The sequence below is a fragment of the Falco peregrinus genome, chromosome 6, assembly GCF_023634155.1.
Source record: "Falco peregrinus isolate bFalPer1 chromosome 6, bFalPer1.pri, whole genome shotgun sequence".
Classification (NCBI taxonomy): domain Eukaryota; kingdom Metazoa; phylum Chordata; class Aves; order Falconiformes; family Falconidae; genus Falco; species Falco peregrinus.
Window position 1 is genome coordinate 77,238,281 of NC_073726.1, and position 24,303 is coordinate 77,262,583.

A 24,303-nucleotide genomic window follows, 5' to 3' on the forward strand; every position below is an offset into this window, starting at 1 on the left:
GAGGGAGAGCGCTTCGCCTTTACCAGGGACAGCAAGGCGCCTCCCCCGGGATGCGCCGCTCCATCCCTTGCTCACTGTGTGATGGCACAAGAGCTTACCCCAGTTCCCCCCGCCCAGGGGGTGCAAATGTGTCAATACATCGATGATACATAGATCGGCAGCCCTGATGTCACTACGGTATGACAAACTCATACTGAAATAACTGGTCATTTGGAAAATGTAGGGCTCCAAATCCCAGAGGAAAAGGTACAGCTTCCCTCTTCCAAAGGTAAAATTCCTAGGCATTTGGTGGAGTCAACGGGACAGGTATGTGTTCCCCCAGAGACCTTAACTGCCCTTAAACAAGTAAAAATGCCTGGAAATAAAAAGGAGTTACAACATGCACTAGGCCTGCTGGCATTTTCATGAAAATATTCCACAAAATTGTGTTTTGGTGAAAACACACTCCTCCCTCCTCGGTGGGATGTGACACACATCTTGATAAGATAAGCAAGAGAGGCACAACATTTGTTCCCTTCCCCATCCCCCAAGCTCTATGACCTTTCAAAGAGTGGTCTCACAATAGCATCAGCCAACTCCCACAGCACTGATGGATGCATCCCATCAGGTCACATCACCTGTGTGTTCATTCAGCCCTGACATGTATTCCACGAACATAATGTGTGAAAGAGACAGGGGCATGCATCTCCCACAAGGAGGGATTACAGCGTAGAGAAAATCCCCAGGTTTCTTACCTGTAGCCAGATGCAGAAATTAATTTTGGTTTGCTTCAAACTGATCTCTGAACTCCCTTTCAATCTCTAAGCTCCCACTGACATGCCTCTCTAGCAGGCTTCCAGTTCCTTCTACAATTGGAAAAAAAGAAGAGCAGCATCGGCAGCTTCAATATATTTTGGAAATTGTTTTTCAAGCAATGTTTTCTATAACCTCATGGTGTTTTCATGTTTAACTGTTGTGCACCTCCCTAATTTCCCCTCTGGACATAGATTCCACTTTGTGAAGAATACTTTCTTCTCGTACTTCTACCAATGCACTGCAGAGCCAGTGCAGCTGCCATTTTGCTCCACCATCATACACAAATTTAAAGGCAAGGTCTCAGCTTGAGCTGTAATGGCAAGGTGCACCTGAAGCAACTTCCTCCTGTAGTTTTCCCTTCTGGACTATGCTTATTCATCTGAGTTCAGGGCATGGTTGCAAAGAAAACGCCAGAGAGACCACAAGCCAAGTGCACACAGGTAATGGTCACAAATACTTCAGAGAGATGAACCTCAAGTACATGTAAAAGACCAGAGTACTCGTGTCCACAAATGGCATATCCAAACGGAGCATGTGGAGAGCTTTGGTTTTCCTCTTCTCTGCTGCTAAAGACAAACCAGCCCTAGGCAGACCTCAGCTCCCAACATATGTAAGATTAAGGCAGGTAACGGCACTTTTCCCCCAAGAAGGGCTCTTAACCTACTTTGCACCAGAGCCTTCCTGGACTACACATTTTGGGAGGAGGGAGAAGAAAGAGGGAGGAGAAGAATGGGAGGGAGACGAGCCCTACAGAGCAGTACGACTTACTGCGCATCCTAGATTCCCCCAGCACAAGAGCTCCTGGTGTAGAAGAGCTCTCAGCCAGCACAGATGAAGCAGTCATCATTCAGTCTTTTGCCAGGAGACCAGGTCAAGGATTACCCTGCTGATCCTTCCTCCTTCCTTACTACTCTTCTGTTGCACTGTCCAATTCTGCACCTCCAACACCCATTCCTGGCTTCTCTCCTTCATGTACTGCACACCTGTGTACCACCTAACCTTCATGAGCTCAAAGACAAAGGAGACAGGGCAAGAAACAGCTAGTGCCTTTTCACCACTTTCCATCATCCTTGACTGCATATCAGCAATGAAGAAAGCACTGGCCACTGTTTTACATCTCATCTGTTTCCCTGGCTTTTGACTCACAGAGTCACAATAAAACCCCTTCGCACACCAGACCCCACCAGTCCTTTCACAGCTTCTCAAAATGCTCCCCTGGACTCCAGGGTCTTTGATGAGGCTCTGAAAGGCAGGTGGGAAAATAAATAGCTGCAGCACAAGCTTTCCACTTGTACGTCTGCAAGAGCACAGACACTGTTACTACTGTGGGAGGCTGTAGCCCATCACCTAGGGAAAAAGCAACACAGTTTCTCACGGAGTTTCCTATTCCATAACATCTAGTCCTTCAGGCTGAGACTAAAATGCCTTACTTCAGATAGATTGCAGGTCATGAATGAGGGGGTGATACCTGGTTGGATTAGGAATCAGCACCACACATTGTGTTTTCCTCTGTTCCCTCCACCCAAGTCCCGAAGATGGCATGGTCCGCAGAGCCTTCTTTCCACACGTGCTTATGCTCAACTTGGCTCATATTCATTTCACACTCCTAATTTTAGTGAGCCACTTCAGGACACAACTTTAAAATGTTTTTGTGCATAATAACTAACAGATTGCTCAGACTACCACAAACGCCTTGCAGAACAAAATGGAACATCTTGGCAGAAAGAAGTAATAGTAAAAACTGTATTTATTTTTATTTCACAAGACACAGGGAAAAAAGCCAAAGGCTGCTTTGGTTTGATTCTCTCCTTATCAAACCTTGGAACGTTGACTCTACAGGGGAAAAAACCAAAGGGAAACAACAAAAAAACCTCATTCAACTTATCCAAAAAGGCACTTTCTTAGAATAAGCAGTGGTACGTCAACACAGATACTCATTGCAGTGGGTCCCAAACACTCCCATAATCCATTCATGATATTCCCACAGCAGAGTGCCGTTATGCCTTTATGATCACCAACCACTTTTGCCATCTCTGGTAGAGGTTTCTAGCACACTAAGATTTCTGTTGTTTAGCCCAAATGGCCCAAAACAGAAGGAACCAGTAGAAAAAGAAAGCATGCCTCAATGACCACACACTAGGCCAGGGCTGACAATTTTGTAGCTGCTTCTAGAGAAAGCAGTGAAAAAAACCCCACAGAGTAGTGACAGTGAGAGTGGGAAGTGAAAGCAGCATTTGTTTATACCACCTAGTGTGTTGGAGAATGCTTACACAGTCAGCAAGATCTGCTGTTTCCCCACAGAATCTTTGTTCTTAAAGATGTTCAATGTTGGGAAAGCTGTAGACATTCAAAATCCTGAATGCCTCCAGGATGTACCATAAAGCTGGGCAGAACAAATGGGCAGCACTACATACATACACGCACGCATGTGGTGCCAGCCACTGGAGAGGTGTTTCCAGCATCTTCTTCACTCCAGAGTAGCTCCTTGTGCACAGACCTCACACCCTGCCCAACTCACAGGCAGGTAGCTTTTAATCAAAGCAGCACTGGCCTCTGAGCAACACCAGACAGCTCAGCATAACAGAAAACCACCAAAACAAAACAAAAAAACCCAAATAAACCACAACAAAAGGTACACATCCTCCTTAAGCTCCCATGGCCATATTCCCTGATGGACAGGGAACTGTTTTGTAAAAATGACGGGCAATTTGTCTTCCTCATTTTCATCATCAAAGAAGAGACAATTAAACCTGAGACAAAGAAATGTTGCGTGCACAGACTTTTATGTTTTTGACCATTGCCTTGGCTGAACTGAGCAAACGTCACATTGCTTATGGTCAACCTGGGAAACAGAAGAGGCCTCAGACAACTGCAGATCTAGTTGCAGACAACAGAGAACTAGTGGGAGGCACCACATGAAAGAGCTGTCACTTTGGGACCTGGTGACATCAAAGATACAACCAGCTCATGGTCATCAAAGGGACCACTGGACTACCCCACTGCCGTTCCTAGGCATAAGAAGAGGAAGCACACTGGAGACAGAAAATATTTTACAGTGAGACCATGATCTCTTTCTTGCTAGTGTAGGAGAGAGAATGGCCCATGCTCTGCTCATCTGTATTACCCCTATTGTAGTGCCAAGCTCATGTGCCACACCTTTAGAGTGTGGTGGGGACCAGATGTAACAATGTTGATAGCCTTGACCTTATTCTTGTTTCTCAATGCTCTTTCTTCGCTCTTTTCCGATGAGAACTGTAAAAGCATAAATATGTCCTTTTGGCCATCAAGGCAAGGGATGAGTTTTCTCTCACAGTTTGTCCAACAAACTTGCCCCTGTGGTGGGAACCTTCAAAGGTACAACAGCACCTTGCAAGAGATGTTAACTGTCTCCACTGCGGTTCAGGAAGATGCTCAGGGAAAAGAGTAAAGCTTTCCTCTGTCCTCTTCAAGACCTCTCAGGAGAGATTTGTACTCCTGGACAGTGAATTGCAGGAGTACTCCAGGCTACTTGAAGAGGTCCACCATAAATAACTCATAAATGGACTTGAATTTAGATGGTACAGATTCCCTACCAAGCTCTTTGTAACCTTGGAAATACGCCTTTCCTTTAGGATCCATGCAAGTGCTGAAAGATCTCATGCGTCATAGAGGCAGTTATGGACATTAGGTCACAGAGCAAAACTCAGTGTAAAAGGTAGTTCAGCTCATCCTGTGCAATTTAAGGTGTGATTTGGATGAGGTCTCCTGTTCATCGCAGGATGTTAATTTGCCACTACTGTAAAATAAATCATTGCTGCAGAAGAGCTCCTTCTAAATGATGAGCTGGCCTTAGATCCTCATGTTCTGATGCACACTAAATTTTCACATCTTTAGCTCTGTGACATCAAACAGAGACTGCAGTGTCCTGCTCCCTTCTCAAACCAGACATGAGGAAGTCTTCTCCACCAAAGGCTTCAGAAGAGAAGGGAATGGGCATGGAGGGTGGGAAGTAGCCCTTTCTTCTCTGTTTTCCTCTATGTTTTCCTCAGGACACCTCCTCTAGCACATCCTTAACTTCCTCCTCAGTTCCTCTTCTTTGCTCTCTCATCCTTTCATTGCTTTGAGGATTGCACTTCAGAAGTCCTGAGAAACAAGCAATGAAATATGCATTTCTACAAAGTCCTCTTACAGGTTTACAGACTTCAAAGGGTGCCTTACTCCTCTGAAAGGCTGATGGAGGCTGCCACAGGTGGCCCATCACTTACTCTCCTGCTGAGATTTCTCTACCTCACCAAGCAGAGCAGAAGAAAGGTCCTGCAGAGAAACAAAATATTGCTGGTAGGCAGTTAAAGTCGACAAAGAGCTGCAGAGACATTGGCTGAAGCTATAGGCTCCACCTACACCACGCAAATGGTTTTTATCCTCTGCTCTCACCACATCGCTTCAAAAGAAGGTTCATTTGTGATGGAGCAGCTGGAGAGTTGTGGGCTCGCAGGCGACTTCTCTTAGCTGACCCTTGAGTCACTGCTGTTCAGACTCTTTCTTCATGATATCATATGTGGCAGGGCAGAAGTGAGAATGCAGCTGAGCCAGCAAAACCTGAGATGTGATCTCTAGCCTTGTCCCGTGGCTCTTCTTGTTCCATACATGCACTGCGTAGGTGTTATTAAAGAGATGGTGAAGCTCCGAGGAGTTGACCACTTCGAAGTATTTCTTCCAGTCCTGCCACCGAATGGGGTAGAAAGCCTCACGGGGCAGAGCACTCACTCCTTTGCAGCTTGTACTGCTCCGAAGACTCCTAATGGAGCACCACTTCTTGAAGACACGCGTTAGGAGCTGTGGGCCCTGGTGACCCCAGATCCAGCTGTTGTAGTTCTCCACAAAGTCCTTCATGCAAAGCTCAATGAACTCATGCTTGGGCTTAAAGGACAGAAAGGCCCCGTTCAGTACATACTTGGACTGGATACCAAGCACATTGGTGAGGTTCTTTAAGTTCTTAAGCACAATGAAGTCTGTGTCCAAGTAGATGCCACCAAATTTCCACATGATGGCAATTCTACAGGCATCAGACAGGACTGGTAAGAAATATGGCTCCCAGCGCTGCTGAGCCTGCAAGTACCACTCTGCCAGAGGTGTTCCAGAGAAAAGCTCTGTCAAGTCCAGGGGCCGGATTTCCACGTTAGGGAAGCAGCTCAGCAAGGAGAAACCCCAGTGGTTGGGTAACGAGGCGTTACCATTTGCCAAGCCTTTCATGAGCACCACGACCCTCGTCCCAGGGTGTGTCCGCGCCGCTGACTCCACAGAGCACGTGAACAGGTAACTTGGGCTAGTTCGCTCCGAGGTCTCCACAAAAAACACATCCCCTGGAGAAGGAGGGGGCCCATCAGCAATGGCATGGGGTGGAGAAGGCACAGAGTGAGCACAGTGGATTTCAACAGGCAAGCTGTAGACCTGGCCTGTGCCCTTAGGGTCCTCCGTGATTCTCCAGTAAAACATGATGGAGGCAAAGGACATGAACTTAAAGAGAAGGATAAACAGAGCCCTGATCTTGTGGCTCAGCACCACCCTGGTCAGTTTTGTCAGGCAGTTGGGCATCCTGTGCGTTCTTGCTTCCATCAGAGCCTACTCTCCCAAGATAGCCGTCGTGATCTGAAGGGGAGGAAAGAAGAAAAAGACATTGACAGGGAAGGCAGTGGACCACAAGCCTCAGGACAGCACTATTGCAGAGCCACATGCTGAACTCTCCTTCATGCCGACGTGCTTGAGTTGTGCCTTTAGGTCATCTTTAAAAAAGGTGTTCTGCCTTCTCCGTGCTGCCAGAGTGCCCCATTAGAAATCACAACCCATGTTTGGGTTGTGAGGTTATGTGACAAAGCTCATCTGCACGCACACACAAAGCTGAGGGACCGTGGCAGGAGAGGGAGCCCAATTATACCTTGCCAGGCTGCTCCCAGGTTCATCACAGGGGCCATCAGCCCATCGAAGGCCCATCTGCTCAAGCCCTGAGGAGCACAAGAGCACAATGGCAGACAGGATCCCCGATCAAGGACTCCAGAGGAACCAGCCCCTTGTCTGGGCCCCTCCCAGGGTTGTTCCAGTGTCCAGGCATGAAACCCATCACCAGAAGCAGCCCTCCAGACCACTCTTTGTGCCCAGGGGTTCACTGCCTAGGAGTGGGACATATTATGGAGTGCAGAGGAAGAACAGCTTGGAATTGCACAGGACTTATTATGAGATATTTAGCAAAGGAACCAAAGGTGGGGCAAGGGAGGAGTTTAGGTGATTTTGGGAGGGACAAGAGTGGGAGAATAGAGGTGTAAGGAGACAACAAGGGCCAGATGCAGGTAAATAGCTTGCTGGTTTGTACACTTGGCTGGCCATGCCCTGTGCCTGATCAGTGCAGTCTCTCTTGTCTTCTTATTAAATCACTTTCCAACTCTTTTCTGAATGAGGGCTTTCAATTCTGTGTGCATGCATGTATTGGGGTGTGAACACAGCAGCTGGGTCAGAGGGTCCACGTGCCCATGGTGCCAGCAACTGGAGTGAGTGTGGGTGTGCAAGTGTGCGAAGGCTAGCAAAGGTCAGGTGGACCAGCCTGGGAGTATGAGAAGCGGCCTGGGAGCCAGGAGGGCGAGCGGGTCCCTAAGGGCCAGCTCTGGGTGTGAGAGCACCTGTGTGCCTCTAAGGGCCAGAGCACAGGGGAGCTGGCTACAGGACATGGAAAGTCCTGGCTAACTCTGTGTGTCTGATGGTTTATACCAGCAACTGGAGTAGGGCTGTGGCCTCGGGGACTTGTATGTCCAGGTGCCAGCAACTGGGGAGACTGGGATCCAGGGGCCAGTCTAAGCCCAGGTGCTGGAGGGATCCACCTTGTACATATGTCTATCTATACTCATTTGTGGACTTCTATCCTGTCCAGCTAGAGAGGGGAGCAGGATGAGGCTGTTTGTGCTGCCTATGCTCATGTGGGTGCTCCGAGTGTCTGCCTGTGATCTGTGTGGCCAGCCACATATATATGTAGTGTGTATGTGTGCTTTGTGTGTGTGTGCCTGCTGAGTACATCTTCAGCCTCACTACTGCCTGGGCATGGAGCAGCAGCTATCTCACCTGCCTCTGGCTGTTGGATGTGGTATGATATATTGTCCTCTAGCAAAGGTTACTCTCCTTCAAAAACTAAATATGATCAAACTTCTCCCTTTGTTTATCATAAACCAAAGCTGACCATTACTTCCCTGGATGAGTACTGTGCTTCCACTTGTAAAATGGAATAAATGCTGTATTTCCTTATCTTCACCCATCCATCATTTCAAATCAGACATCTACAAGAAGTATCCTAGATACTAACATTTTAGATTCTCTTTTGTCCTCCAGTTTGCTGCTGTACTAATGATCCTGACAGTGATGGGGACAGCTGCGTTTCAGCTGTTTCATTTCCCCAGAGGAGAATCACCTTGCCAGCCTTCCCCAAAACAGAGAACTCATCTAAAACCCCAGCGCTATCATCTGTTCCTGTCAAGAGGTCTCAGCTCCCAGAATCACAGAATGGTACTTGTTTCCCTTCCATGTATTCCTTGATAACCACCCTGTGTCCCGTATTTGCTACAAAGCTCCACAACATGGAAGTGTTTATTGTGTTCCTTTACACACACTTCTATTCTTGACCATGCTCTGAATTTTATATTTAAGCCTCTAAATTTAAAGTACTTAACACTTCACTGAAAGGAAAATTAAAAACTCAACATATTTTCCCCTTCTTTCACCATTTAAAACCACACTTTGTGAAAGAGAATTGAACATTACAACTGTTAAGCCTTCAGTACAGGATTAATCTTTAAAAGATACCTTGTCCTCTTTTCCCACCTATTCTACCTACAGAGCCAGACCTGCTCTAGAAGTATGCTTAGGTCTAAGAGGACACCTATAAACTCTCCTGTCAGGCACTTGACCTAGGGTGCACAGTGCTAGTTCTGCCTTTACAAGCCTAGCTGACTGTTCTGGCCAGCCCCCAAGTTTAGATCCCTACAGCCCAAAGTGCAGATTTAACCATAAAGAGATACGTTGCAGCAGATGGAAGAGTACAGCTGGGTTTATCTCTCAGAAAGTCAAACAGTTTTGAACAGCCTGAAATAAGGTGTGTCAATGCGCAGTCTGTTTGAAGGGCGCTGTCATATCAGTGTGCCAATGCCTTCCTCAAAGCCTGCATAGTCAAAGTGGTGCCAGGCTCTTAATAAAGGTAAAACCAGTAAGGCTTCACAAAAAATATACTTGAAAGAAAAAAAGGTGTCTAAAAGATGCAAAATATTTTAGATGCAAAATTTCCCTTTTGGTAAAAGTTTTCATAATTTAAAAGAAATAAAAACAATACAATCCAACAGTAAACCCAGAAGTTTTGCGAGACAAACCAAAAATGTGCAGAATGTAATAGAGAACTACATTGTGCCTGCTACAGATGGCTATGGGGCAGCTCAACAACAGAACAGAATTTTCCATTTCAGATGAATCATCCTTCAGTTGAAAAAAAAAAATAATAAAAATCACCACTGAGGGTTTTTTTCTCTCTTGGTTTTTTTCCTCAATATGAACAAAAGCTGTATTATCCTACGATTTTTTTTCAACACATCTTTAGTCTCTTGGAAAGACTGCTTTAGAGCATTTCCCCTCCACCTGTAGACAATGACACATCATCCAGCTGGTAGCACCCGGCACTGGTGCGCCTGGGAATGGCCATGTCACGGTGAGCTGCCCTTCCCCTCCACCATACCCTCTGTTTGCTTTCAGATTCTAAGGGGGTAACACACACTTTCTTTCCATATAGCTGCAAGAAACAGCAGGACCCTGCTGTCTCCCCTCCCTCTGTTCTCTCCCTTTTCTCTCTATCGCTCCACTTGTGTTTGGAAGAAGAGTGCACCACCAAAGAGTTTGAGGGTGGGGGAAAAGACCTGGCTATGCAACTCCACCCTGCACAAAGAACACATCATCAGCAAAAGTTTACTCCAGCTCTGCCCCGCAGTGAATCTTTTACAGCCTAAATATAAGGATTTGCAAATAAAACTGCATCTATTCTATGGATTTTGCCTACACAACTTTCTATAACAGGCTGCCTAGGGAAGTGGTGGAATCACCATCCCTGGAAGTGTTTAAAAAACATGTAGATGTGGTGCTTAGAGGTACGGTTTAGTGGTGAACTTGGCAGTCCTGGGTTAACCGTTGGACTTGATGATTTTAAAGGTCTTTTCCAATCTAAATGATTTTATGATTCTATAACTTGTTCAAAGATCACCACTCACGAACTCCTGGAACTGGCTGGTGCTGGCCATTCTCTAGAAAGCTGTACTTGGGAAAATGCCAAAGTGCTGATGCAGTGATACAGGGGTATGCCAGCCTCGCTCACGGAGAGGGGAAGCTCTACCTGAATTACATCCACATGGGGTTTGTGGGCCATGACATGGGCCATGTCATCGCTATGCACTTCACATCCCAGCACAATTTTGCCACAGGCAAAACGTTCTTGACTTGGGAAATTTACTTAATTTATTGCAATTTAACATAAACTTTTAATTACTGATCCAAATACTGAGGGAAAAGAAAAAAAAAAAAAAAAAGACAACCAACCAACTGTTAAACAAACACTTTGGGAAACACCTTTCCTTCTCTTTCCCTTGGCCCAATAAGTCCAGCACCCCTCCTCCCCCCTTTCTAGTCTCAACTTCCCTTATTTTCACTGTGGGTTACACTCAGTCTGTCCCAATTCTTTCGGTGAGGCAACAGGCAGCACAGTAACGGTTTCTTTTGGCTCTCCTTGCACCTCACTTTTCCTCCACTGCTCCTTGCTTCTTAATGCTCCTCTGCTCCAGCATGGGTCTTCCACAGCCTGTAGTCCCTCAGCGTGTACCTGCCCTGGCACAGGTTCTCAATGGGCCACAGTCCCTCAGGGGTGTCCCTGTCCCATCATGGGTCCTCCACAGGCCTCAGATCCTCTGGGATTTCCCTGCCCCAGCATGGACTGCAGTTCCTCAAGGGTACCTCCTCTAGCACAGAGCACCTCCTTCCAAAAGAGCATCTCCAGCCACATACGCAACAATGTCCCCTTCCACATGTCTCCTCCACTTCTTCCTGTCTTTACTCCAGACATGTCTTCTTATGGATCTCCTTGCATCTCCTTTTGCATGTCCTCTTGTATCTTCTCTCACATCCCCTCCCGTCTCCTTTTGTCCTCACACATGTCCTTTTTATGCCTCCTGCCCCATGTCACCTTTTCATGGTTTTTTTTGACTCCTCATGTCTCCTTTTTTTGCATTCTCACATGTGCCCTCACGTGTGCCCTTGTGTGCCTCCTCCCATGTCTCCTTTCTGTGACTCCTGTACCTAACAGCTTCTACCCTTTCTTAAATAAGTTCAAGCAGAGGCACTGTGTGCTGCTCTGACCGGTTGCAGTTTTGCTGTGCAATGGGCTGTTTTCATCTGTTTTGGAGTTGGCTGGGACCAGCTGGAACTGGCACAGAGCAGCTCACAGCCCCTTTTCACTCAGGTCACGTCTGCAGTCCACGGCCCCCCAAACCCTGCCAGTTACACCTAATAACTCTGCCAGTTACACCTAATACAGAGTGCCTTGTAATGTTTAAATTTAGATAAGTCTCTAGGATGTTGGGTTTTTTTTCCCCTGTGAGGGTGAAATCTAGATTTGCATGTTGGATTACCAGCTGCTGAATAGTTCTTCACCACCCAGTCCAAACAAAACTGGTTATAAAACACATTAGGTGGTCAAGGTTACCAACCTCCTAAATGACTAATGTATTTATTTCCCTTTGTGGTAACATCTGCTTCCAAAAGTTACCTGTACAATTCTTTAAACAAAGAAAATGAGCAACTGTAAGTGACATGTCATCATTTATCTACTTGCAATGCAAAGGGCTGGCCAGTGATTTATTGAGAGCTTCACACTGAGAGAACTAATTTTATAATTTGCTCAAGACTGTCAACACCTTACCCTAAATGTCTCCTTAGCACATGCCAAATGACTCTCTACCAGTTAAGCAGGAAGGTAAGGATGTCCCAGCACTGCCACCCACCTGTACATCCTTCTGCACAAAGCAAGGCTTTGTGTTGCAGCTAAACCAACCTCAGGAGAAGACTCCAACAGAAGAGGGATGCCCTCCGGTACCCGAGTCAGAAAATTTCACTTACAACATAAATATGAAGCTTTTCTGATGTTTTACCTTCCACAGAACACCTCCGTTGAAGCAGAAATCTGAGGGAGAGTAGTTAAGAGAGTGCTACTGCTCCCTCAACACTTCTCCCTTACAAACAGCAAGGAAATAGCAATGTCCCAGTTTGATTTCTTTAAAGATACTCAGCAGCTGAACAGGAGAGGAATATCTGAGGCAGTAAACAGGTGCAGCAGATCACAACAGCTGTTTTAGCAACAACATTCAAAGCACCTGGGAAACCACAGGCTCATCCAGGGCAGTGCAAGCACCTCTAGACCTAGAGCAAAAGCTCCGTTTCTTCCTATCACATCTGCTGAAGTCTTATCTGAAGCTACAAGACAGCTGATGGCGATATACCTCTGAAGTCTCATCTAGCAATTTCAATTGATGAAACAAAGCAGGAGAATGACCACAAGCACAGAAATTACCTCCACACAAACAGGCAGTTGCATTTGCTTAAAACTCAGTCAGGTTTTTACTTTAGAGGTGCTCTGTGTCTAAAAAATCAAACATTAATAGGCTCTGAACAAGGGAGTTTCCTGACCCTGTCAGGAAGAGGCACTTTAAGACTTTGCTAGGACAACGTAGGGATGACTTCGCAGCAAAGGGCTACCACAGCAGTGAGAGTCAAGAGCCAGGTACTCCCACAGGCTTCAGTTTCCCCATGGGGCAGGGCACAGATCCATTGAGTTCATTTACTGTGGTGCACACACCAAGGAATAAACTGTTTTTTTAAAGTCCTTTTATAGTACTTTCTGTGCAGGATGGCATGCCACATCCCAGCATCAATAACATCATCCGTCCCATGAAGTGGCCTTCATATGCTGCTAGATACCTCCTCCTGTTTCAGCCCCAATGGTTAGTTAACCCTGGCTGAAGCAACACACAGAGCATGTCATTCAAGACTTTCCACAAGACAGACAGGGCTGCAATTCACTGAAGGTGACATAATAGAAGTTCAGAGCATTCCTATGTGGGTCAGGTAGACTGCTGGTTTTAAATGCTTTTTAAATATGCTCCCTAATACTGAGTCCAAGGTGTTTTCCCAGATTAACATTGGAAAAGATCCAGAGTCTTTTTACTGCTGTTTCATGGAGGTCAAATCCATAATTCCATTGGTCTCTGCTAACAGGTTTTAGCCCTCGCTTTTGTTTTTCTTGGAAAGCCATGACAGGTTTTTTTGGGAGGTGCACCTATAGCTCTTCCTCTAAAAGAGGCTGGAAACATAAGTCACAAGAAAATACACAAAATCTTATATCAAAGGAGAATTGTCAAAGTAGTCTTTTAAGTAACACTTGGTCCATCTAAATTAAATATGTTAAGCTTGAATGTAGAATTAAGGTAATTTAGAATAACTAATGGCCATTAATTCCCATCAAATACACTTGGTGTTAAGGCACCTTTAAGTATAACCAAAAACAAACAAAAAAAAAAAGTTGCTGAAAGTTTACATAAATCAGTTCCTAGTTACTGTGTTTCAGAGCAGCTACAGATACACATTTCCTTCCTTTCAAGCACAATGGAAAATTAAAGCTTGCACAGCTTTCATCAAGAACAAATTAAGAAAACACCCCAGATCTACAGACTACGCAAACTTGCAAACTGTCAAAATATACAGTGTCTTTCAGTCCAAAGGCCATATACAACACTGCTCTGCACTGTCCCTTATGCTTTTACCCCTTCACTCTTTCAAGTTTAGCACATTTGCCAAGAACAGTAGATAATAACAATTCAGAGTGTCGCTTCCTATGTGCTGTGGAGAGTTATGGTCAAGGGTGGTCCTCTGGGAATACTTCGAATAAGGCAGCCTGCAGCAGAAAGGTGGACAAAGGACTCCCATTTGGAGCCATGCTTTTTTGTTCTGCCCCCATGCTACTGATTGTATGGAAGCAGATGCAGGTCAGTTTGTATGAAGCCATTCACACAATTGCATCCTAAGGGGGAAACATAGTGGCCTTTCCAAAGGGTACACCAGGTACCATAGTTAACACATTTTAAATGCTTTTTTACACAACATGCACCCAAGTTAAAGTTTCTTGCTTATTAAGGCTTCCTCTGATACTAATACTGTACATATGAAACACCAAGAGATAACGTATTTGATTTTATTCACTTGTGCACACTTCATGATAATATGCTATTTGCATTTGGATCAACCAGTGCATATCAGGATCACATGTAACCCCCTGAATGTGTTCCTGTAAAATTCAATGATATTCATGCTCCGTACAACATTCACACACAGAATTTAGCTACCTGATTGAGAGCAGAGATTTCTAATATTGAAATCATGACTGCCTGCTCAAATGAACGTAGAGCTGAGCTGCTCGGACAAATACAGAGCTGAAGGGGAAGCGTCATTGCTGACCTGCAGCTTTCTCAAAGCCTTCCAGAGGGTTCCACAGGTGCGAACAGCACCTCTGTGGCAAGGCCACCAAGGTGTGGGGTGGCAGGGCCCTCTGGTGGGTACCTGCTCCTCACCCCACACCCCTTGCCCACTCAAGGACACCTGACGTTACCCAACAAGCCCCAGGAAGATTAATTTTCTTAAATTTATGAAAAGCTGTTGCTAGTCTTTGGAATGCTTATTTAAATATAAGACTCTGCAAGGATCTCAAATGACTGCCTGGTTGCAATATCGGGGTCTGTATCGCATGATCTAGACCCTGTCCCACAGACTGACCCCAGAGATGCCTTGCCGCCGTGGCTGAGACTTGTGGGGGACTCCTGGCTGAGCCCACCGTGCCCCAGGGCTACTCCACTCAGCTCATGGGGGCTGGCATGGGTCAGGGAAGGCCTGCCCAGCCTCCTCATTCCCCAGTGCCCCCCATAGCTCCTCGGTGTGCGGCTGGGGTAACACCATATAGTGTCAGGGTGCTGGGCTCCACTGTGTCAAACCAAGAGCCCTGCGGGATGAAGTGGTGAAGGGTTTCATCCCGGTGGGAGCACCAAGCGATGCAACAAGCGTGGTGGAGTGAGAAAAGATGCCAGGGTCACTGTAGGGTACAAAGGGGAGCAAGAGCATTTACAGATACATCTGGGTAGAAAAAGACTGGCAAAATCAGGAACCCAGCTACAGTGCATAGTCAGACTGGTATCTCTCTTTCCACCCAAAATAAAATCATAGAATCATTTATGTTGGAAAAGACCTTTAAGATCATGAAGTCCAACCATTAACCCAGCACTGCCAAGTCCACCACTAAACCATGTCCCTACGTGCCACATCTACAGGCCTCTTAAATACCTCCAGGGATGGTGACTCAACCACTTCCCTGGCCAGCCTGTTCCAATGCCTGACAACCCTTTCGCTGAAGAAAATTTTCATAATATCTAAACCAAACCTCCAATGGAGCAACTTGAGGCTGTTTCCCATCATCCTATGGCTTGTTCCTTGGGAGAAGAGCCTGACACCCACCTCGCTACAGCCTCCTTTCAGGGAGCTGTAGAGGCAGTAAGGTGAGGCCTCCCCTGAGCCTCCTCCTCTCCAGACTAAACACCCCCAGTTCCCTCGGCTGCGCCTCACAAGACTTGTGCTCCAGACCCTTCACCAGCTCCGTTGCCCCTCTCTGGACATGCTCCAGTGCCTCACATCTTTCAAGATGTGGCCTCACCAGTGCTGAGCGCAGGGGGACAATCACTCCCCTAGTCCTGCTGCCCACACCATTTCTGATACAAGCCAGGATGTTGTTGGCCACCTGGGCACACAGCCGGCTGGGCTGTCAGCCAGCACCCTCAGGTCCTTTTCTGCCAGGCAGCTTCCCAGCCGCTCTTCCCCAAGCCTGTAGCGTTGCATGGGGCGGAGCTTTTAGCAGAGCTTAGCATTTGGGTCTTCTTTAACTGAAAGGAGCCAGTTTTGTACCTGACAGCTTATAACTTTCAAGAAACAGACCACATAGACCCTTCATTTATACTTAAAGCAGGAGGCGGCAGAATTCGGCTCTGGAAAGCTGCTGGAAAAGACAGACAAAAGGGACAGATGCTAGCAGTAAATCAGCTAGCAAACTAATACAGCTCTTTGCCACCAACAGCTTTCAAATAGTAGTTTTCTATTACTGCATATTTGTAGAAAGCCACACACACTCATTGTATAACAGGGTTGGAAACTGTATAAAGTTTAAGTCTAAACACTATTTTAACCCTCACAGCTCAGGCAAATACTGGCACATGGCTAGAAAAGGAGCAGCTCTTTGGAAGGACGTGCACATATGAGGAGACTGCGAGAGCACAGAAAACCAGAAGTACGCCTCGTCAGGAAGTGAGCAAATCCTGTTAATCACCAGTATTGCTACCGCCTACAAGCTCATGCAAGGACTTCACAGCAGCTCTTGCAAAACAGAGAGAAGGCACTGAAGATGCCGTCTTCCTCTACAGGGAGGTGAGTCCTATGGGTCTGGGCACCCAGCAGCATTCACAATGGAAGAGATACACTCTATCAGATCGTACTAACGATTAAGCACTTGAAGCCTAAAAGGCAAATATGTATCAATTTCCCCTTCCTCTAATCTGGGTTATACTTTTCCTTCTTGGACTTTAAAACCCAGAGCCATACTGGAGAGGAAAGATGGTCCAACAGCAGGCTACACGTGGATTCAGGGGTTTTCTGTTTATTTTGCTGCTCTGAAACAGATTTCTTACAGGCCAAGGAACAGGTCACTTAAAACTGAAGCATAAATTCTCACCTCTGACTTGAAATCATAAGGCAGTTGACATCTGAATTTCTTCAAAGATCTCAGGGGTTGTTTTTCTGTCTCTAACACTACCTTCCTTGTGTGAATATAGAAGTGCTTTCCTATCTGACAGAGCTACTGCAAGGCTGAACATACTAAAGACTGGGAGATACTAACCCATCCGTATTGCACAGATGGGAGGCTTTGTGCACTTACACAAAAACATTGAGTATGAACACTTTCCTTTTTAACAGAAAATTCTAGATGCTAACATGATTGTACTTAATCCTTTGCTTGCAGAGGAGCAGTTGGTTCATAGTGCCATAATCTGAAGTTCCACCAGACCTCGTTTAAACTGTTGGGAAGAGATCCCGGACCCAGTTTAAGATAATTGTAAAAGCCAGTAGAGACAAGCAAAGATGTGAGTTATAAACAAAGAAGTGAGTTGGTAATATATCATCCCATTTCCTACTGAAAGCACCATCCAAAATAAGATCCATGAATTTGTTCTGGTATCTGAAAGACTCAGCAATGTGACATGTTTTAAGTGTTTGTTTGGTCAGGAGTGCCTGTGAAAAAAAAAAAAAAACAAAAACAAGCTATCCCAGATGAGAGCAAAGAAAGGGATCTCAAAGCCAGAAGACACATCCCAAGCTTTTAACAAGCATGGGAATCGCAGCACTTATGGAGCTAAATGGTAGTACAGCTATGTTGCTTTACTGTGGAACTGCCAGTAAAGACAAGAGGGGTGTCCCCAGTCTCTCCTGCCTTCACATACTGGAACTTGATCCAACCCACAACAGTGCTGACAGCAAGACATATCCAGCCCCTATTCACTGCTCACCTGGTCTCCCTATCTATGGGAAAGGCACATCTCTATGGTTTTATATGGTAACTGCAGCTGGCAGATAGTGGCTTCTTTCTATAACCAATGACCAAACAAATGCAACGAAAGTAAGATGGAAGTAGAATTACTCATAAGTACCTTGTGCCAAAGTACCCACTGATGACACAATAAAACCAAGGCCATGACTGATTGTTGCAAATGCAAATGGCCCAGCTCCCTTCCTCCTCAGGCTCTTCCTTGATGGTCTTCTGAGCTGCAATGACCAGCCCTGAAAGCAAAAGCACCAAAAAGCCCATTCTGCTGCAGGACTTGATTTTCATACTTGTTTAGCTCCTGGAACTGGTTTTGCTCTGCTGCAGGGTAAGACAGGCACAAATATTGTCACAGAGATCTAAGAACAAGCAGACAGGAAGCTGCGTCTTTTTAGTATGACCAAACAGCTCTGTGGTAACACCAAACTGCAAACAGAGGTGGCCTTCACAGTCCACAGCTACTGAACTTGGCCCCATGATACCCCTGAGCAGGAAAAGCTTCATTAGAGCCAGATGTCAGATGGAGACAGGCAATGCCTTGAGAACCAGTAGAAATCCTATGAGAAGGAAAAAAACGTATAGCTACCAGCTGCTACCCGGAACGACACACCTAAAACTAATTCCTGGCAGGCAGATTGCTATTCACCCAACATCACACCCTCCAGCCCTCAAGAATGACTGCCATTTGTGTGTTACCAAGTGAGGAGCATGCGAACAAGCCTTGACATATGGCTCCCCAGTCAGTGCTTCCTCCTGCAGAGCCTGTGCCTCGAGGTGCTCCTGGAATTGCCCAGGAACCAAAAAAGGAATTCAAGTTCTGTGTGATTCGCTCCTCTGACTTCCACAGCAAAACACCGTGAATAACTGTGCAATACCCTCAGAGCTCAGCAGACCCTAGACAAGGTTTCTTCAGGGTTAAGAAACATCCAGTCTATTCTGAGCAACCTCTCACACATTTGGAAACATCATGTTAGTTTAACCAGAATAGTTCATTCTTAGCCAAAGCTTCTAAACACGCCTTCTTTCAGCAGCATTATTGAGTTCTAGGTTACTACAGTTACAAGAGTCATGTATTTTCTTACGCCTCTTTCGTAGGGGCTTTCTTCCCCCTCTTGCCGCAGTAGTGTTTCTACAGCTCGGTTGCAAGTGTCCCCCTTGTCCCCCAGCCCTCTCCCCCAGCCGGACGCCAGCGCTGGGGCCAGGCCTGCCTGGGCACACCGCGGCCAGCGGCACCCCCTGCTGCATCCATCCTCTCGCCCCGGCCAGCCCGCCACCGCTCGCACAGAAGAATTCCATTTTTCTCCATCCCACCCGACCCCTTTCCCTCTTCGTCCTCTCGCTGCGCTGCTGCCCTTCACCCGGACCCACGGTTTCAGCCTTCGTCTGGTCCTCCTCAAGGGGACGAAGCCCCCCGGTGCGGGCGCTGTAGGGGCAGCTCCGCTCCCCGCGCTGCTCCCCCGCACGGCAGGAACCCCCCAGAGCCGCCCCCGTCGCACACCTCGGCCGAAGCGCCTTGCCACCGCCGGTGCGGGACACTTCCCCGCCTGCCTGCAGCGCAGGAACCGCTGTCCGCGGAGCTGCGAGCGGGCACCGGCAGCCGCACGGAGCCAGCTGGGAGCTGCCGGCGGGTCCCGTCCGCCCCCCGCTGCCGGCGAGGCGAGCGGAGCCGCCGTCCCGCGGGGCAGGTCGGCTCCGGCCCACACCGAGGGGCTGCCCGCAGGGCGGCCGGCACCGCGCTGTGCCCTCGGGAAAGCTCCCCGTGGAAAGGTGCCCCTTCCCCCGGGCGGGGACGGGAGGGCGAAGCCACCCGGCCCACGGGCAACCCCATACCCGCGTCCCCCTCGCTGCGCCGCCCTCCCCCGAGCCCGGCACCCCTGCTCACCTCCGGGACGGCCGCTCCGCGCTCTCCGAGAAGCGCGGCCCCGTCCCGCCGCCCCGGGCACTACCGACGGCCCCCGCCCTCCCCGCCGGTCCCGCCTCCGGCCGGTCCCCGGCCGCTCCCTCCCGGGGCCGCTGCATGGGCCCGGGGAGACCCGGCAGGGGACGCGGCCGGTACCCGCCGGAGGGTCGGGGCCTCCGGTGCTGCCCGAGCCGCCCCCGCGCCCCGCAGCAGCCCCCGACGGAGCCGGGAAACGGCTCCTGCCCCGCAAGGCCGCTGCTGCCTTCGGGGGCTGAAGTTCATCGCACACCGTTTTAAACTGCTGGGAGGCTTTTCCCCCTCGCCCTCTCCTCTCTACCTCCAGGAATTTCTCTGCTACCCCACGGTCCGATCCGCACTCTCCATCACGATTTTACCTGTTGTCACGCTGCGACAGACCAAGACGGTGCATGTCGATTCTTGGCACGTCACGGCTCGGCTCTCGGGGGGTCGCACCGACCCCGATTAGAGACCTCACAGCCTGAAGGAATGGGTAACCACGGGCAGGAGGAGCAGGCGGGGATGGGAGCGTCCTACATCGTTTGATGCCAAGGGAGACGATTGCAAAGCTAATGCAAGCCAACAGAGGTGTGAAACTGAAAATTTTAGTTAAAAAACCCAAAACGGCAGCCTGCAGACAAGCTGCTTACATGTTGCAAAGCAAGTTTCATACCTACCTTCAGGCAGGAGGAAGTTTTGCCTGAATTATTGCTGGCAAAGGATTGCTTAACAAGTTCTTAATGAGTGTGAATAAAGAAGGGAAATTTGGGCTTTCATTTAGAAAAGCACCTTGGACTTGCAAGGCTGTTACAGGGTGGAGTAAACCGCATGGGAAGGTCACCAGAGGTTTTGGGAAGCAGGTTAGATGATAATCTGGAATGGTTTAGATAGAGATAATCCTACCTGAGCAGGGGTTGGACACGAGCCCTTTTGAGATGCCTTCCAGCCCTGTTTTTTACAATTCCCATGATTACAGCATGTTACTTGTGTGTTACAAAACAGCGTACCTATGACAAACATTTCCACAAAGCAAAAGCTGACATTGCTTTAAACAAAAACTAGTTTTCTCCACAATTAAGTAATCTGAAACGGCCAGTCCTCCAAATAATGCTAAACTATTTCTAATAACAGGCCTTAATAAAATTTGAAATTAAAATGGGTTTCAAGATAGTTTTGCCTGCTCTACAGAGCAGAATTTAGATTAACGAGACAGTTACTACTAAAGTATGGAGCAAGGGTTTGGACCAGATGACCTCCTGACATCGGGTTCCCCTCCTCCTAGTTTTTCTGCATTTCTGAGCTGCATGGGGCAACACCCAAGCAGCCCCTGGCACTGAGCCCAGGGATGCTGTTCATCACCTGGTCCCCAGGTGAAAGCAGGCGTCAGGCTCCGGGGAAGGCAAGATGGGCTTTGTGAACCTGGGCTGGGTGCATTCAGGGACAGACAGCTACATCACGGGAGCTGGGAGGGCAAGCACAGGGCAGGTGCAGTACCTGCAGCGCTGCTGTATGCAGGCACCCCGTGGAACAGAAATAAAGTGGGGAAGGAGGCTCTGAAGCCCAGAGATGTCTCCAGAAAATTGCCAGAGTGAAGATTTAGCTCCCGTGGGGCTACTACAGCAGGGATGGTAAAGTCTTAGCTCTGGACACAAAGATGTATCGAAACAGCAGAACTCAAGATCACACACGTGCCTCTGGGCTGCTTTATCATTAGTTCCTGAATTGTCAGCTTACAGCCCTGCCTGAACTGCTACTGGTTTGGATTTGCCTTAAAGCATTGACGTGCAAGTGGCACAGTTGCCCCCATGCTTGAAGGCAGCAATGAGCTGCTGAGTACCCCAGGGATGCTGCTGGTCCTGCTTGCAAATCAGAGCCGGAGCACACTGGGCCTCAGGGAGCCAAGACTGTGAGAAGCAAACGACCTACCCCCAGCCACCGTAAAGAGCATAGCACCAAAGCACCTGGCAGAACAAGAGCAGCATTACCTGTGAGCTAATTTCACTGCTGCAAATCACCTGAGTAAATAGTTTTGGAGTGCTTTCAGCCTGGTTTTGATCTGATGAACAGTTTTCTACCTAGTTGCTCAGTGGGTGAGGTGGCTTTGGTTTGAACTGGAAGAGGAGAGCCACTAGGGAGGGTTGCTACGATACTACAGGTTGCTTCAACCTCATCCCTGTTTCAAAACAAGCTAGTGAGCTGCCAGCCAGGGCTGAGTCCTGCTGCTGGAAAGGTCTGTGTGTCAGCCACTGAGGTGCTGGTGCTGGAAAGCACTAACACAAAATTTATTCCTATGAAAGAGGTGTAATCATGGCACTGGTCTCTTAGCCTGGGAAATAAGTAAATGGCTTACCGAAGTGGGGAGGGAGAAGGTGCAGCATGGCTGGCACTTAGCAATTAGATTGTAACATCCCACATCAGGAGCAAAGTGGGAGGAGGATGTGGAGGAGGGATGACACGCGTCTGGTCTGTTTGTGGGGGCAGAGGAAGCACGTGCCAGAGGCTTTGGGTTGCCTGTATGCAGCGCAGGGGGTAGGAAGGCAACCAGTAGGGCCATTAAGCCCTCGCGGTATCAGTCTCCCAGATATTATACATCTTTCCTGCTGTTATACATACCTTTGGCTTGATGGGCAGACCATAGCCTGGGTGTTCATGGAGCTGAGAGGCCCAAAGTTATAAATGGGCAAGGACACGGTCTTGCCCTTGGAGCTGTTTTTCCCTACCTGAGGGCTGCCTCCTGCAGGCACTGGGGATGCCTGGTGCCACGCTGCTCCTGCCTTTCTGTCCAGCGGCTCCTGGCAGGGTCACACCAGGGGGTGGCTTGTCCCAGGGGCTGTGGATGGTGACTCAGTGACTGGGCTGAAAGACACCCACATCTGCATTTCTTCCTCCTGCTTTTCAACCTCAGCTGTTACCTTCATTCCTGCTGCCTCTTCTGGCTTTGGTTTTAAGCAAACCAAAAGTATTCCCCTTTCTTCAGAAAAGAGATCAACATCTCTCATGTTGTGGCCACGAGCTCTTATCCCGTCTTCTTCTGATAGGAGCCGGATTGCAGACTGAGACCCTTAAACTACCTGCCTTTTTTGTGTTACGGTGCCAAAGGGATGGTATTCCTGATCAGACACAATGCGATCAAACCTGGAGCCTGTTCCCATTGCCAGGTTTTCTTGATCAAATTTCTGTGAGAGGAAAGACGAAGAAAAAAGATGTGAATGGTTTTGCTAGCAGACACCTGGCCCTTGAAATGAAGTTGCTGAGCTTCTACTGAGAGACCTTTTTTGAAAAAATTAAATTGGCAGACATGGATAAATCCTTTTAGAAGCATTAGCTTGGTGTCGTTAGGACATTATTGTATTTATTAACCAATAGGCACCAACAAGGGATGCACTCTGATAAATTTTGCCAGTTAAACCAAGTGTGATGATAAGCGCCGTGTCCAGCAAGCGGATTAGAAATGAAGATATGATAAGAGGGAAACTGAAACAGCGCAGCACCTTCAGACAGATGGTAGGATGGCTGCTGCATAATTTAAACCCAAAGGGAGGTGTGCTACCTAAGAGCCTTCGGCCGGATGAAAGAGCCAACTGCTTTGCACACGAACAGGCCAAGCGTGTCTCTGCTTCAGCTTTGTACCTGGGCAAGCTCACTTCAGACAGGAATCAGCAGGGGCAACCCCCACGTATCTATAGCTGGCTGCAGGGGAGCTGCAGGAAGATCTAGAAACATCTGAGTACACGGAAATCAAGGATGTTTGTCCCTCTCCATAAGAGCCTAAGATTGCAAAAGCTTTCCCTGGCCCAAGTCCGAAGTAAAAGAGTATTGAATTAATAATCACCACCAAATTGGGTCAGATCATATTTTAAAGTTTCATGATGATTTTATAAAATCATTTTAATATATATTGTATTTAAGTAACTCAAAATTCAAATGACATGTCAAAAGGAATAACTGTTTTGAGTCAGAGGGAAAATGTTTGCTTAGAAAGTGTCGAATTTGGAAAACTTCTGTCCGTCTTTATTTCCCTGCACCACATTTTCTTTTACTTTTGATATTTACTAAAATTCACTCCTTCCTGCCAGAAGGCCAGTTTGAAGGAAATACCATAAACCCCAAATATGGAAATTTGAAAATTGGAAAACCCAAATTGGAAAATCCCAATCTGACTCCACTGATTATAGCAATGATTTTCTAGGATAAATTCTGTAGCTAATAATAACCCAGATCTGTAAAGCTGCAGTCGGTAAGAGTTGTGGTTCCCATAAATCAGGGGGGTCCGCTTTGGGCACTGAGAATAAGTTACAAATACCCAGTGTTTGACTCCCCCCATCCCTGTGTTCCCATGTATTTGTTAATGTTTATCACTTACCAGACTAACACCATCCACGGGCATAACACAGGGTTTTCTTAACACAAGGAAAGCAGCTGCAGCATTTCCCAGCGCCAGTGCAGCATGTGATAAAATACTCTTGGTTTTCACACCTTAACCTGCCGTGGAGTGTAGATGTAATTCAAACAGTGAGGACGGTCCTAAAAACAACTGGACATCGCGTTCCTACACAAATAAAGATTATTTATAAAGTCCTCTGATACTCTGTTGTTCAGCTTGGTCTTTTAGGATATTTGTTGAGCGAAGTATTACACTTCAAATGTGAATTACCCTTTACTCTGAGGCTATTTGGAAGGAAAATAGATTTAGGACTATAAACATAGGTGGATGCAGAAGGTCCATTTTCAAAACATCTGCCTGTCTCGTTACTGATCTGGGGCTCTCTCAAGGTTCTAATGCACCTTCCAGAAAGAGGATGGTCTAGTCTGAGTGCTGGAGCTTTGGGGAGTTGGACATTTTCATTTAAAAGTTTCC

General features: G+C 47.5%; 2 protein-coding genes across 3 annotated transcripts in view; both read right to left on the bottom strand.

The window, feature by feature from the left end:
• LOC101921227 (alpha 1,4-galactosyltransferase (P blood group)) overlaps nucleotides 1-19,467 on the bottom strand; it is a 33,520-nt gene extending 14,053 nt beyond the window's left edge. The window contains exon 1 of the mRNA XM_055807832.1: nucleotides 19,410-19,467. The gene's annotated coding sequence lies outside the window, so the exon portion shown is untranslated. The remainder of the gene's footprint in view (nucleotides 1-19,409) is intronic.
• Nucleotides 1,513-19,476, bottom strand: LOC101921402 (lactosylceramide 4-alpha-galactosyltransferase-like). Of its 2 annotated transcripts, none has more exons than XM_055807835.1 (2): nucleotides 19,410-19,476; nucleotides 1,513-6,423 (listed from the first exon to the last, which is right to left on the bottom strand). In XM_055807835.1, the coding sequence occupies exon 2, from the start codon at nucleotides 6,388-6,390 to the stop codon at nucleotides 5,296-5,298; it is 1,095 nt and encodes a 364-aa protein (XP_055663810.1). In that variant the 5' UTR covers nucleotides 6,391-6,423; nucleotides 19,410-19,476; the 3' UTR covers nucleotides 1,513-5,295. The 2 variants fall into 2 exon arrangements, with proteins under 2 accessions (XP_055663810.1, XP_027645257.1); XM_027789456.2 differs by lacking the exon at nucleotides 19,410-19,476 and adding an exon at nucleotides 11,844-18,719.
• Between the last annotated feature and the right edge of the window lie 4,827 nt (nucleotides 19,477-24,303).

Coding starts and splice junctions, on each gene's coding strand:
- LOC101921402 (XM_055807835.1), bottom strand. CDS start 6,390: ATGGAAGCAAGAACGCACAGGATGCCCAACTGCCTGACAAAACTGACC.